This window comes from Henckelia pumila, chromosome 4 (genome assembly GCF_033568475.1).
Source record: "Henckelia pumila isolate YLH828 chromosome 4, ASM3356847v2, whole genome shotgun sequence".
NCBI lineage: Eukaryota > Viridiplantae > Streptophyta > Magnoliopsida > Lamiales > Gesneriaceae > Henckelia > Henckelia pumila.
The window spans coordinates 231,556,626-231,570,433 of NC_133123.1; the positions used below are offsets into that span (position 1 = coordinate 231,556,626).

At 39.3% G+C, this 13,808-nt stretch overlaps 1 protein-coding gene across 1 annotated transcript; it reads left to right on the forward strand.

Moving 5' to 3' along the window:
• The first annotated feature begins 636 nt into the window (after positions 1-636).
• LOC140862892 (uncharacterized) lies at positions 637-1,296 on the forward strand. The gene is made up of 3 exons (XM_073265925.1): positions 637-741; positions 823-933; positions 982-1,296. The coding sequence occupies exons 1-3, from the start codon at positions 637-639 to the stop codon at positions 1,294-1,296; spliced, it is 531 nt and encodes a 176-aa protein (XP_073122026.1).
• Positions 1,297-13,808: the final 12,512 nt, after the last annotated feature.

A 13,808-nucleotide genomic window follows, 5' to 3' on the forward strand; every position in this document is an offset into this window, starting at 1 on the left:
TGCAGGTGAGTATGATGATCTAGTTGATGACACGGTTGCTCCGACCGGCGGTGAGGGCCTATGAGTTCACACGCAGACGGCGCTCGCTATTAGTGTTTTTATGTCATGAGATTTTCTTTAGACAAGTTTTCCGCATTTATATTTTTATGGTGGTTTCAAAATATTATTTTTATTATGTATTGCATGGTAAATTACTTGATATTATTTATTTCAAACTGAATGATGTATTGGGATTTTAATTCAAGTACTGCATGTCACAAGATTTTTATTTTATTTAGTGACTGCTACAACATTCATTTAAGTTATTTATCCAGTTTTATTTAATGTTTATTTTAAAGGTTTATACATATGTGTATGGGCATATATGTATTATTATTATCATTATTTTTAGTATATAAAATTTTTTTTAGTATTTTATTAGATCGAGTCGTTTCATTTGGTATCAGAGCACGGTCATTGGAGAGTGATTAGTCTGCTACGTGAAGCTCAGAAGCCACACTATCGGTTTGTAAGTTTTAAATGTTTTAATATATTTTTGGGAGCAGGTGTTCATAGATTAAGATTTTATGTTAGTAAAGCTTTAAAATACTTAGTTTTGCATTGCGATTTACGTGAAAAAATGTGTGGTGATACAATATGGCTCCTAGATGGATGAACAGACGTGGGGATCCTCCACCTCCACCTCCACCTCCTCCGCAGGATCAGCTTATAGCACTGGAGAGGGCCAGTGCTAACATGATGGTGGGAATTACTAGGCCGTTGGAGCATCAGGCCACACGGCCTAGGATGTCACATGACGAGGATGTCGCTGAGCGGTTCTAGAAGAAGAGACCGAAGGAGTTCACTGGCAACACAGATCCACTCGTTGCTGAGGGGTGGATTTGTTCTTTGGAGAGTATATTTGCTTATATGGGGTTTACAGATGCTGATAAGGTGCAATGTGATGTCTATATTATGAAGGACGATGCGGCCCTTTGGTAGGAGAGCGCGGTTAGAGGAGTGAACTTGGAGACCTTGACTCGGGAGGATTTCAGGAGGACTTTCTACGCCAAGTATTTCATTGATGACGTGCGTAGTCAGATGTTCCGAGATTTCATGAGTCTCCGGCAGGAAGACAAGTCTGTGGTGGAGTACATTAGGCAGTTTGAGCGGGGGTGTCACTTTGTGCCCCTGATTGCGGGAGACGAGCGGGAGAAGTTGAGGCAGTTTGTTGATGGGCTTCGGGCTGATATTAAGCATGATGTGCGCATGCTAGATGTGGCCACCTATGACACAGCAGTGACTAAGGCGATATGATCTGAGGAGGGAAGGAAGGAGATCTTGAGAGAGCAGCAGAGCAATAGGCCATTTCAGCCGTATTATCATCGATCATCTTCGCAGCCTCCTGCGAAGAAGCAGTTTAGTGGGACATCTAAGGGCCCAAGTTAGCAGAGGCCATAGCAGAAGCCTCAAGGGTGTCAGGTTTAACAGCAACAGCAGCAGAGGGGCGTAACCCCCAATACTGAAGGGATTCCATTATGTTCGAAGTGCCAGAAACCACATTCGGGCCAGTGTCTGGTTGGGTTGAATGTTTTCTTTTATTGCAAGGAGCCGGGGCATATGGCGGTCAGCTGTACGAGGAGAAAGAACACCACTAGGAGGGTGTTCGTTATGAAGGCCGAGGAGGAAGACCCAGATACCTCCTTGATCACTGGTATATCATATCTTTTGTTTTTAAGAATTTTTGATTTACTTGTTGGTTATCGAATGCATGATATTTGGGTTATCTATTTGCATGAATAGTGTTAGAATTACGCTTTCCCTTATGATTAGAAGTAAGATTGCGATCAGAGTGTAATCTTTGGGTAAATTAAGTTTTGGTGTGCATGTGTTGGGATTTTCTGCATGCAGGGAGAATTCTAGTTGGGGGCAACTACACATTTGCATTGTTAGATTCGGGAGTCACGCATTCATTCATCTCCCTAGATTTTATCAAACAGATAGGTATCACATCTGAGGTTGCTACCATAGGGTATGATGTCACTATATCGTCTGGGCAGATTCTTACAACCACTAGTAACATCAGAGTTTTGGAGTTAGAGCTACAGGGACACTCCATTAGAGCTAATCTAGTGGTTTTTGTTGGATCACATTTTCAGATCATAGATCTGATACCCGGTGCAGCGGAAGTTTAAAAATTTTATATGGAACGATTCCATATCATAGGTATCAAATCCTAACGATTAAATTATGCAAGTAAAATAATAATAACAATTAATATTTTACCTCTTCAAGCTATGGCTTGATTATGGACTCCAACAGATTAAATCTGCACTTGTTGTAAATCCCAGGAACTGATGACTTGCTCGATCAACTCCTGAATTAGGTCCACGAACAGAAAACTAAAACCCTCTTATTGATTGCACTAGAAATCAATCAGATGTTTATCGAAGAGATTAAACAGATTTGATCTATCAATTCAGAATGTAATTTTTCATAAAAATCACAGACTGAATTCTCTCAAAAAGGAGACATGATTTTCAAAAAATCCTTATTTTATTTTGTGTAATTTTCGAAAATACAACTTAGAATAAAAAATGAGATTTTCAAAAATTGCACCTTATATTTATAGATAATTTCTAGACTGGATTAAGTTATATGTCTATTAGGACACTAACTGAACGAGTGGGTGCCCGGTGAGCCAACTTGTGGCTAAGGGCTTTGATGACTCTTTGTATAAACAATCTTTTGTTTAATATAATTTACACTTTTATTAATGGCAATGAATCTTTCTCCATATTGTTATATTGTGATATACTATTGTTGTTTTGATAAAGACCTTGAATATACTATAGTGTATGTAAGATGTGGTAGAACATGGGGATGTCTATCATGAAACACATCTTATAGTCACTGTATATTCTAAACTGTTCCTAGTCGATTGAGCCGTCCGATAATAAGGATAAGGATCGCTCGAGTTTGAGACTAGCATTTGCGATGCAGAGTACCACGTTTCATTGGTAAGGAACATAGAGATCTTCGAAGCATGCAAATGGATATTCATATGATGAATGATCGAACTACCCTATCCGGACTTTCCAAGTGGTTATCACTTATCGAGTGGATAAAGTCCGCGGTTTTGGTTGTACACCATTAGTCCTTACTACTTGAAACATCATTGAGACTCTCTATGCTAGTACTGTGCTTTGACTCGTTTACCGACTCTATTGGGGTCATCAGGTGTCGGGATTGGGTACAGTTACAACACATATAGGAGTCGATGCTTTGTTGCCAAGGATTCACCACATACTTGCGAGTGTGGATATCCTATGCGATCTGAGGAGATATTAGTGTGACGAATCTCTGGCCAGAGTACATGATGTGTTTTAAGAAATGGTTTCTTAGTAACACATGCGATGTCACTATTTGATCTTCAAGATGTATTGCATAGTTATCGAATCTCGAACGACTCTCGATATACCAATGGTTGTTGATTCGATCGGGATATATGGATGAAGGGACCGTACTGTATGCTAACCAAAATCTATTGGTTCTTGCAGGCACTATCAGTGATACCTAGGGAATCATGGGGCGATGTTGCTAGGCGCTCTTACCATGATTCGATGGGCAAGTCGGAAATCGTTGTTCCGAGTCACAAGGAGTTGTGAGCCCACGGCTAGCTGTATCCCTGAACCATTGAGGGTCACACAGAGTAATGGATTTTTAATCCCCGTTGAGATAGTTAAATTTAAAGAGTTAAATTTAATGAACAAAGAAGTAGGACTTCTTAATTATGAGTAGAGGAGTAAGATTTCCTAAAATGACATAGGGATGGACATTTTTGGAAACCACTGAATTCGGATTCAGAAAAATTTATCTTGACTTTAAAAGGTGCAGAAATGGTTTCTGTGCACATTGGTGAAATCGGTTTATCAATCGGAGTCACGATGAATTTTATATTAATTTCTGAACATGCGGGCTTTGTTTGTCGGGCTTGAACTTATGACTAATGGGCCCTAAGCTGTTAGTGGCCTACATTATAAATAAGTTATTGCAGTACAGAAATTACACACAACAGGTCACAATTGAGTTAGGATTTTTCGAAAACCCTAGCCTTTTCTCTCATTGTGGCCGCCGCCCCCTCTCCCTCTGCTTGAAAAAATCCAGCCTGTGATTTTGAATTACAGTCTGGTTTAACGGATCAAATTCGTTAATTCTCTTCGTAGAAACTTCTGATAGATTTTCTAGTGCAATCTATCAGAGGGATTAAATCTCTGTTCATGGACCTGATTGAAGAAAGGTTCGTCCATCAGTTCCAGGGATATACAACAAGAGCAGAGAAATCTGTTGGTGTCCAAAATCTCGATTCGAGATTAAAGGTAAAAATTATAATTGTTATTTAATTTTTACACACACACAATTTAATCGTAAAGGTTTGATACCCATTATGGAATCGTTCCATAAATAAAAATTTTTAAACTTCCGCTGCACCGGGTATCAATCCTGATTGATCTGAACGCCGCGTTTCTCCAACAGTGGTATCAGAGCCAGGTTGCTCAGAACAAGCGATTAAATTAATCAATTGTACAAAAATTTTTGAGTCTCGGTTTTTGAAACAAAATAAATATTTTTTCGGGCAAAAATCGCTGCCCGGTGGGGCAGCAATGGTCGCTGCACAGGGCGGCGCCAGGGCAGCGATCGTCGCTGCCCTAGGGGCAGCCGGGCTGCCCAGCCCGACCCCACAGGGCGCGGGCGGCCCGGGAATGTCCCGGGCGGCCCGCGGGAAAAATTATTTTAATTTTTAAAATTAAATTTTAATGTGTCAAAATTCTATTTTTGGTCCGATCGAAAATTGTTTTTGATTGGTTCACGAGGCGTCGGATCGAATTGTTCGAGTCCGAAAATTTTAAAATTGATTTTTGGATAAATTTGAATTTTTGGAAAATTTTAATATTTTATCCTTAAATTGAATTTTGAAATTAATTATTTTTGGTACAATTGATGATAAGATATGATCTTATGGATATATTAAATAAAATATGATTTTATGTATAAAATTGGATTTTATAGATAAAATATGATTTTATTTGATAAAAAGATAAAATATGATTTTGTACGTAAAATAAGATTTTATGTATAAAATATGATTTTATCCTTTTAAATTTAAATTGCCATTGCATGTTATCCAATAAATTAATTTTGAATTAAATGTTATTGGATAAGGATGATCGATTGCCATGACCAATTTTGTAGGTGTATGTTAGGAATTTACATTTGTTTTTATTGTTGTTGATTTTATTAATGGGCCTGGTTTATGGCCCAATATGAATGTCATATGTAATAAAAGTGGGCTTTGTTTATAGCCCGTTCCCACCCCTTAAAAATGTATCCCCTACTTGTCATTGTTATTTATTGTAAATACATTAGATTTAGTGGGAGATCAAGATTTGAAGATGGATGTGGGCCCAGCAGACAATAAAGACAGAAGAAATGTAAATTGGAAGCTAATGTAATAGGATTGCATTGCATACTGCATATTACCTAGGATTGGACTAAGACTTGTGATTGGCAACCACGGGTCGATTAGAAATGGAATCGATCATCCTATATAATATATGATATTATGTTTGTATGCATGTTTTAGACATAATTGTGTGAATCCGGCAAGCATACACAATTTTAAAAATGATGAGACAAATTTTCATAATTAAAAATCTCTCATTTTAAATATGATTTAAAATTGATATCAAGATAAATAAAGGAAATTTAAATTTGTTTAAATGTTCCTACCTTCCATCAACGATCAATGTATGAGAAGCTACCCGCGGATACGGTCCGACTCATATTATTGGGGGGGCCCGTTCGTCGGAAAGCTGTACATTGGATCGACACATGTTGTAAGTTGGGTGGAACTCCCATGGGATCGGCTCATATTATTGGGGGATCCACATGGCGACCGTCCATCACAACTTAATATTGATGGGTCATCTTGACATGTCACAATAAACGGCGTCATATTATTGGGCCCTTATTGGACATGAGGTAAAAACGTGGAGGTTGCTTTGGAAGCAATTGGGCTCTACCTTTTGAAAATTATGGTTGGCTGATATTATTCGGGACCATAAGTTTGTCAATTGGACTCCATGTTCTCACTAAGGAAAACAGTTTCCCGTTTTCACTAGAGGGTAGTGAAATCATTAAAATAGTGGGAGTGAGATTCATAAAATAAATTTCGCCTATTTTATATCTTAGTAAATTAATTAAACAATCATCGATAATTGTCTGTTTCATCTCAGTAATCCACATGTTTCTATTCTCCAACAAAACAATCTCATTGGCGCAAACAATACAGAATGATTCCATAAGTTAAGATTGTCCTAAGTTCGGAAAAGATTTTCTAAGTGTTAGAAAAGGCTTCTCCGAAAAACAGCCTCGGCTGATGTAACTGCCGAAAGGTTGGCCGAACTAGAGAAATGGTTGGACCATGATCTCAAGGCCAAATGTTACATGCAAAATTGGACAAGTCTAAACAAGTTTGCCATCACTGCAAAAAACCCGGTCATTGGAAACGTAACTGCAAGGAATACCTCGAGCAGTTGCGAACTGCAAAGGGTATGTTTTACATTGAAATAAATGTTTTTTTTTAATACTACTTCTTGGGTATTAGATACCAGATGCAGATCTAATATTTGCAATGAGTTGCAAATGATGACAAGAAGTAATAGGCTAAGGATGGGTGAGACCCAGTCAAGGCTCGAGAATGGTTCCAGAGATAAATCCAAAGCTATAGGAGACATTTATTTTTGCAGAACGGTTTTAAGTTAATTTTAAGAGATGTTTTATTTGTTTTGGATTTGATTAAAAACGTTATTTCTGTTTCTATGCTTGATAGAGATGTTGCAATTTTGTGAATGGGATTTGCAATATTTACAAGAATGAATGTTTGATTGGAAATGGACAACTTGAAAATGATCTATATAACTTAAAACTAAAAGACGTTCCAATAAATTATGTTGATAAACCGGCAACAACAAACAAAAGGAAAATCGATAGTCAAAACCCGGCAAACCTTTGGCATGCTAGGCTAGGACATATTTCCTCAAGGAGGATGAACAAGCTAGTGGGAGAGGACATGTTTGATATGTCTGATATTAACTCTCTACCTACTTGTAAATCCTGCCTGAAAGGAAAAATGACTAAATCTCCTTTTAAGGGGAAACCTGAGCGTAGTCAAAATCTGTTGGATTTGATCCATACAGATGTTTGTGGTCCATTTAGAGTTGGGACTCAATATGGCCACACCTACTTCATTACCTTTACTGATGATTATTCTAGGTATGGGTATTTATATTTAATGAAACATAAGTCTGAAGCATTTGAAAAGTTCAAAGAGTTCAAGGCTGAAGTAGAAAACAAGCAAGTTAAAGTATTAAAGCACTTCGATCGGATCGAGGTGGAGAATACTTGAGTACCGAGTTTTTGGACTATCTAAAAGAGAATGGGATTCTCTCTCAGTGGACTCCTCCTATGACACCACAGCTTAATGGTGTATCGGAGCGTCGTAATCGAACTTTGTTGGACATGGTTCGATCCATGATGAGCTTCACTGAGCTTCCACCTTCGTTTTGGGGCTATGCGCTTGAAACGGCGGTATTGTTGTTAAATAACGTCCACACTAAAGCAGTGGACAAAACACCATACGAGTTATGGAATGGCAAAGCTCCTAAGTATTCGTACTTGAGGATTTGGGGATGTCCTGCTTACGTGAAGCAGACAGTGGGAGATAAGTTGGATAGTCGATCCAGCTTATGTTATTTTGTAGGGTATCCGAAGAATTCAATCGGATATTATTTTTATTATCCTGCTGAAACAAAGGTGTTTGTTTCAAGGAATGCCACCTTCTTGGAGAAGGAGTTCTTATTGGATAAGAAAGGCGAGATGATGGAACTCGAAGAAATTCGAGAAGAACCCAAAATACAAAATAACGATCCTACGCCTCAGGAACCATTGCTGGACATGCCTATACCTAGAAGATCCGAGAGGACTTTTAGACCTCCTATTCGATATGGTCTTCTTCTTGAAGGGGATCAAGATGAACCCGATGTTGGATGTGATCCAAGAAAATTCAAGGAATCAATTTCTGATGCGGATTCAAATTTATGGCTTGAAGCTATGCAGTCGGAAATAGATTCGATGCATACAAACCAAGTTTGGTCTTTAGTAGATCCTCCCGATGGAATTGTTCCAATAGGGTGTAAATGGATCTACAAGAGAAAGCTTGGGCCTGATGGTAAGGTATTGACCTACAAGGCGCGATTGGTGGCGAAAGTTTATACTCAAAGACAAGGAGTTGACTATGATGAAACCTTTTCACCAGTTGCAATGTTCAAGTCCATAAGAATCCTTATTGCCATAGCTGCATGGTATGACTATGAGATATGGCAAATGAATGTGAAGACTGCTTTTCTTAATGGAGACATTAAGGAAGAAATCTATATGAAGCAGCCTGAGGGGTTCACATCCATGGGAAGCGAGCATAAGGTATGCAAGCTTCAGAGATCAATTTATGGTCTAAAACAAGCATCAAGAAGTTGGAACCAGAAATTTGATGAAACAATAAAGGATTTTGGTTTCATCAAGAACCCGGAGGAACCATGCATGTACAAGAAAGTAGTTAAGGATGCTGTGACATTCTTAGTACTTTATGTTGATGACATCCTACTCATTGGGAATGATGTAGGGATGATGCAGTCAACAAAAATATGGTTATCAGGTAGATTCTCGATGAAGGATTTGGGTGAGGCATCCTATATTCTTGGGATACAGATCTATAGAGATAGATCTAAGAGAATGATAGGACTCACTCAATCAACCTACATCGACCCCATATTGAAACGGTTTTCAATGGATGGGTCCAAGAGAGGACATCTACCCATGTGTCATGGAGTTTCTCTATCCAAGTCTATGTGTCCCAAGACTGATGAAGAGATAGAGAATATGACACATGTACCATATGCGTCAGCTATAGGTAGTATCATGTATGGGATGATATCTACCAGATCGGATGTAGCATTTGCTCTGAGTGTCACGAGCAGATATCAAGCTAATCCAGGTCAAATGCATTGGAAAGCCGTGAAGGAAATTCTTAAGTACTTACGAAGGACTAAGAATATGTTCATGGTATATGGAGGAAAAGAACTAAAATTGGAAGGCTATACCGACTCTAGCTTCCAAAGTGACGTGGATGACTCGAAGTCAACCTCTGGATTTGTGTTCATGCTCAATGGCGGTGATGTCTCTTGGAAGAGTTCCAAGCAGGACACCACAGCGGATTCCACCACTGAAGCAGAATACATTGCAGCATCAGCTGCTGCTAAAGAGGCTGTTTGGATGAGGAATTTCGTCCAAGAGTTGGGCATCATTCCTGAAGTTGTTGGTCCAGTCCCGGTGTACTGTGACAACACGGGTGCCGTTGCTCAGTCAAAGGAACCAAGGTCTCATCAAAGATCCAAACACGTACTGAGGAAATACCACATCATCCGGGAGATTGTGGAAAGAAGAGACATCACTGTCGAAAGAGTGGCCTCTGCAGACAATATCGCTGATCCACTTACTAAGCCCTTGCCAGGACCATTGTTTGACAAACATCGCGAAGCAATGGGACTACGTAGTATGACTAGTTAGCTTTAGGGCAAGTGGGAGATTGAAAGAGTAGGTGCCCGATGAGCCAACTTGTGGCTATGGGCTTTGATGACTCTTTGTATAAACAATCTTTTGTTTAATATAATTTACACTTTTATTAATGGCAATGACTTTATCTTTCTTCATATTGTTATATTGTGATATACTATTGTTGTTTTGATAAAGACCTTGAATATACTATAGTGTATGTAAGATGTGGTAGAACATGGAGATGTCTATCATGAAACACATCTTATAGTCACTGTATATTCTAAACTGTTCCTAGTCGATTGAGCCGTCCGATAATAAGGATAAGGATCGCTCGAGTTTGAGACTAGCATTTGCGATGCAGAGTACCACGTTTCATTGGTAAAGAACATAGAGATTTTTGAAGCATGCAAATGAATATTCATATGATGAATGATCGAACTACCCTATCCGGACTTTCCAAGTGGTTATCACTTATCAAGTGGATAAAGTCCGCGGTTTTGTTTGTACACCATTAGTCCTTACTACTTGAAACATCATTGAGACTCTATATGCTAGTACTGTGCTTTGACTCGTTTACCGACTCTATTGGGGTCATCAGATGTCGGGATTGGGTACAGTTACAACACATATAGGAGTCGATGCTTTGTTTGTTGGAAAAACGCGGCGTTCAGATCAATCAGAATTGATACCCGGTGCAGCGGAAGTTTAAAAAATTTTGTATGGAACAATTCCATAGTGTGGGTATCAAATCTTACGATTAAATTATGTGTGTAAAAATTAAATAACAGTTATATAATTTTTACCTTTTAATCTCGAATCGAGATTTATGGACTCCAAACAGATTTCTCTGCTCTTCTTGTATCTCCCTGGAACTGATGATCGAACGTTTCTTCAATCAGGTCCACGAATAGAGGTTTAATCCCTCTGATAAATTGCACTAGAAAATCTATCAGAAGTTTTCTACGAAGAGAATAACGAATTTGATTCGCTATTCCAGACTGCAATTCAAAATCACAGACCGGAATTTCTCAGGCAGAGAAGGGAGGTGAGCGACGGCTACAGAGAGAGTGGAGGCTAGGGTTTTCGAAAAATCCTCACTCAATTGTGACCTGTTGTGTGTAATTTCTGTACTGCAATAACTTATTTATAATGCAGGCCACTAACAGCTTAGGGCCCATTAGTCATAAGTTCAGGCCCGACAAGCAAAGCCCGCATGTTCAGAAATTAATATAAAATTCATCGTGACTCCGATTGATAAACCGATTTCACCAATGTGCACAGAAACCATTTCTGCACCTTTTAAAGTCAAGATAAATTTTTCTGAATCCGAATTCAGTGGTTTCCAAAAATGTCCATCCCTAGGTCATTTTAGGAAATCCTACTCCCTTTCTCTTAATTAAGAAGTCCAACTTCTTTATTCATTAAATTTAACTCTTTAAATTTAACTATCTCAACGGGGATTAAAAATCCATTACACTGTGTGACCCTCAATGGTTCAGGGATACAGCTAGCCGTGGGCTCACAACTCCTTGCGACTCGGAACAACAATTTCCGACTTGCCCAACGAATCATGGTAGAGCGCCTAGCAACATCGCCCCATGATTCCCTAGGTATCACTGATAGTGCCTACAAGAACCAATAGATTTTGGTTAGCGTACAGTACGGTCCCTTCATCCATATATCCCGATCGAATCAACAACCATTGGTATATCGAGAGTCGCTCGAGATTCGATAACTATGCAATACATCTTGAAGATCAAATTAGTGACATCGCATGTGCTACTAAGAAACCATTTCTTAAATCACATCAAGTACTCTGGCCAGAGATTCGTCACACTAATATCTCCTCAGATCGCATAGGATATCCACACTCGCAAGTATGTGGTGAATCCTTGACAACAAAGCATCGACTCCTATATGTGTTGTAACTGTACCCAATCCCGACACCTGATGAACCTAAGAGAGTCGGTAAACGAGTCAAAGCACAGTACTAGCATATAGAGTCTCAATGATGTTTCAAGTAGTAAGGACTAATGGTGTACAACCAAAACCGCGGACTTTATCCACTCGATAAGTGATAACCACTTGGAAAGTCCGGATAGGGTAGTTCGATCATTCATCATATGAATATCCATTTGCATGCTTCGAACATCTCATGTTCCCTACCAATGAAACGTGGTACTCTGCATCGCAAATGCTAGTCTCAAACTCGAGCGATCCTTATCCTTACTATCGGACGGCTCAATCGACTAGGAACAGTTTAGAATATACAGTGACTATAAGATGTGTTTCATGATAGACATCTCCATGTTCTACCACATCTTACATACACTATAGTATATTCAAGGTCTTTATCAAAACAACAATAGTATATCACAATATAACAATATGAAGAAAGATAAAGTCATTGCCTTTAATAAAAGTGTAAATTATATTAAACAAAAGATTGTTTATACAAAGAGTCATCAAAGCCCATAGCCACAAGTTGGCTCACTGGGCACCCACTCTTTCAATCTCCCACTTGCCCAATAGCCAACTAGTCATACTACGTAGACCCATTGCTTCGAGATGTTTGTCAAATAATGGTCCTGGCAAGGGCTTAGTAAGTGAATCAGCGATATTGTCTGCAGAGGCCACTCGTTCGACAGTGATGTCTCCTCTTTCCACAATCTCCCGGATGATGTGGTATTTCCTCAGTACGTGTTTGGATCTTTGATGAGACCTTGGTTCCTTTGCTTGAGCAACGGCACCCGTGTTGTCACAGTACACCGGGACTGGACCAACAACTTCAGGAATGGCGTCCAACTCTTGGACGAAATTCCTCATCCAAACGGCCTCTTTAGCAGCAGCTGATGCTGCAATGTATTCAGCCTCAGTGGTGGAATCCGCTGTGGTGTCTTGCTTGGAACTCTTCCAAGATACAGCACCGCCATTGAGCATGAACACAAATCCAGAGGTTGACTTCGAGTCATCCATGTCACTTTGGAAGCTAGAGCCAGTATAGCCTTCCAATTTCAGTTCTTTTCCTCCATATACCATGAACATATTCTTAGTCCTTCGTAAGTACTTAAGAATGTCCTTCACGGCTTTCCAATGCATTTGACCGAGATTAGCTTGATATCTGCTCGTGACACTCAGAGCAAATGCTACATCCGGTCTGGTAGATATCATCCCATACATGATACTACCTATAGCTGACGCATATGGTACATGTGTCATATTCTCTATCTCTTCATCAGTCTTGGGACACATAGACTTGGATAGAGAAACTCCATGACACATGGGTAGATGTCCTCTCTTGGACCCATCCATTGAAAACCGTTTCAATATGGTGTCGATGTAGGTTGATTGAGTGAGTCCTATAATTCTCTTAGATCTATCTCTATAGATCTGTATCCCAAGAATATAGGATGCCTCACCCAAATCCTTCATCGAGAATCTACCTGATAACCATATCTTTGTTGACTGAGCATCCCTACATCATTCCCAATGAGTAGGATGTCATCAACATAAAGTACTAAGAATGTCACAGCATCCTTAACTACTTTCTTGTACACGCATGGTTCCTCCGGGTTCTTGATGAAACCAAAATATTTTATTGTTTCATCAAATTTCTGGTTCCAACTTCTTGATGCTTGTTTTAGACCATAAATTGATCTCTGAAGCTTGCATACCTTATGCTCGCTTCCCATGGATGTGAACCCCTCAGGCTGCTTCATATAGACTTCTTCCTTAATGTCTCCATTAAGAAAAGCAGTCTTCACATCCATTTGCCATATCTCATAGTCATACCATGCAGCTATGGCAATAAGGATTCTTATGGACTTGAACATTGCAACTGGTGAAAAGGTTTCATCATAGTCAACTCCTTGTCTTTGAGTATAAACTTTCGCCACCAATCGCGCCTTGTAGGTCAATACCTTACCATCAGGCCCAAGTTTCCTCTTGTAGATCCATTTACACCCTATTGGAACAATTCCATCGGGAGGATCTACTAAAGACCAAACTTGGTTTGTATGCATCGAATCTATTTCCGACTGCATAGCTTCAAGCCATAAATTTGATTCCGCATCAGAAATTGCTTCCTTGAAGTTTCTTGGATCACATCCAACATCGGGTTCATCTTGATCCCTTTCAAGAAGAAGACCATATCGAAT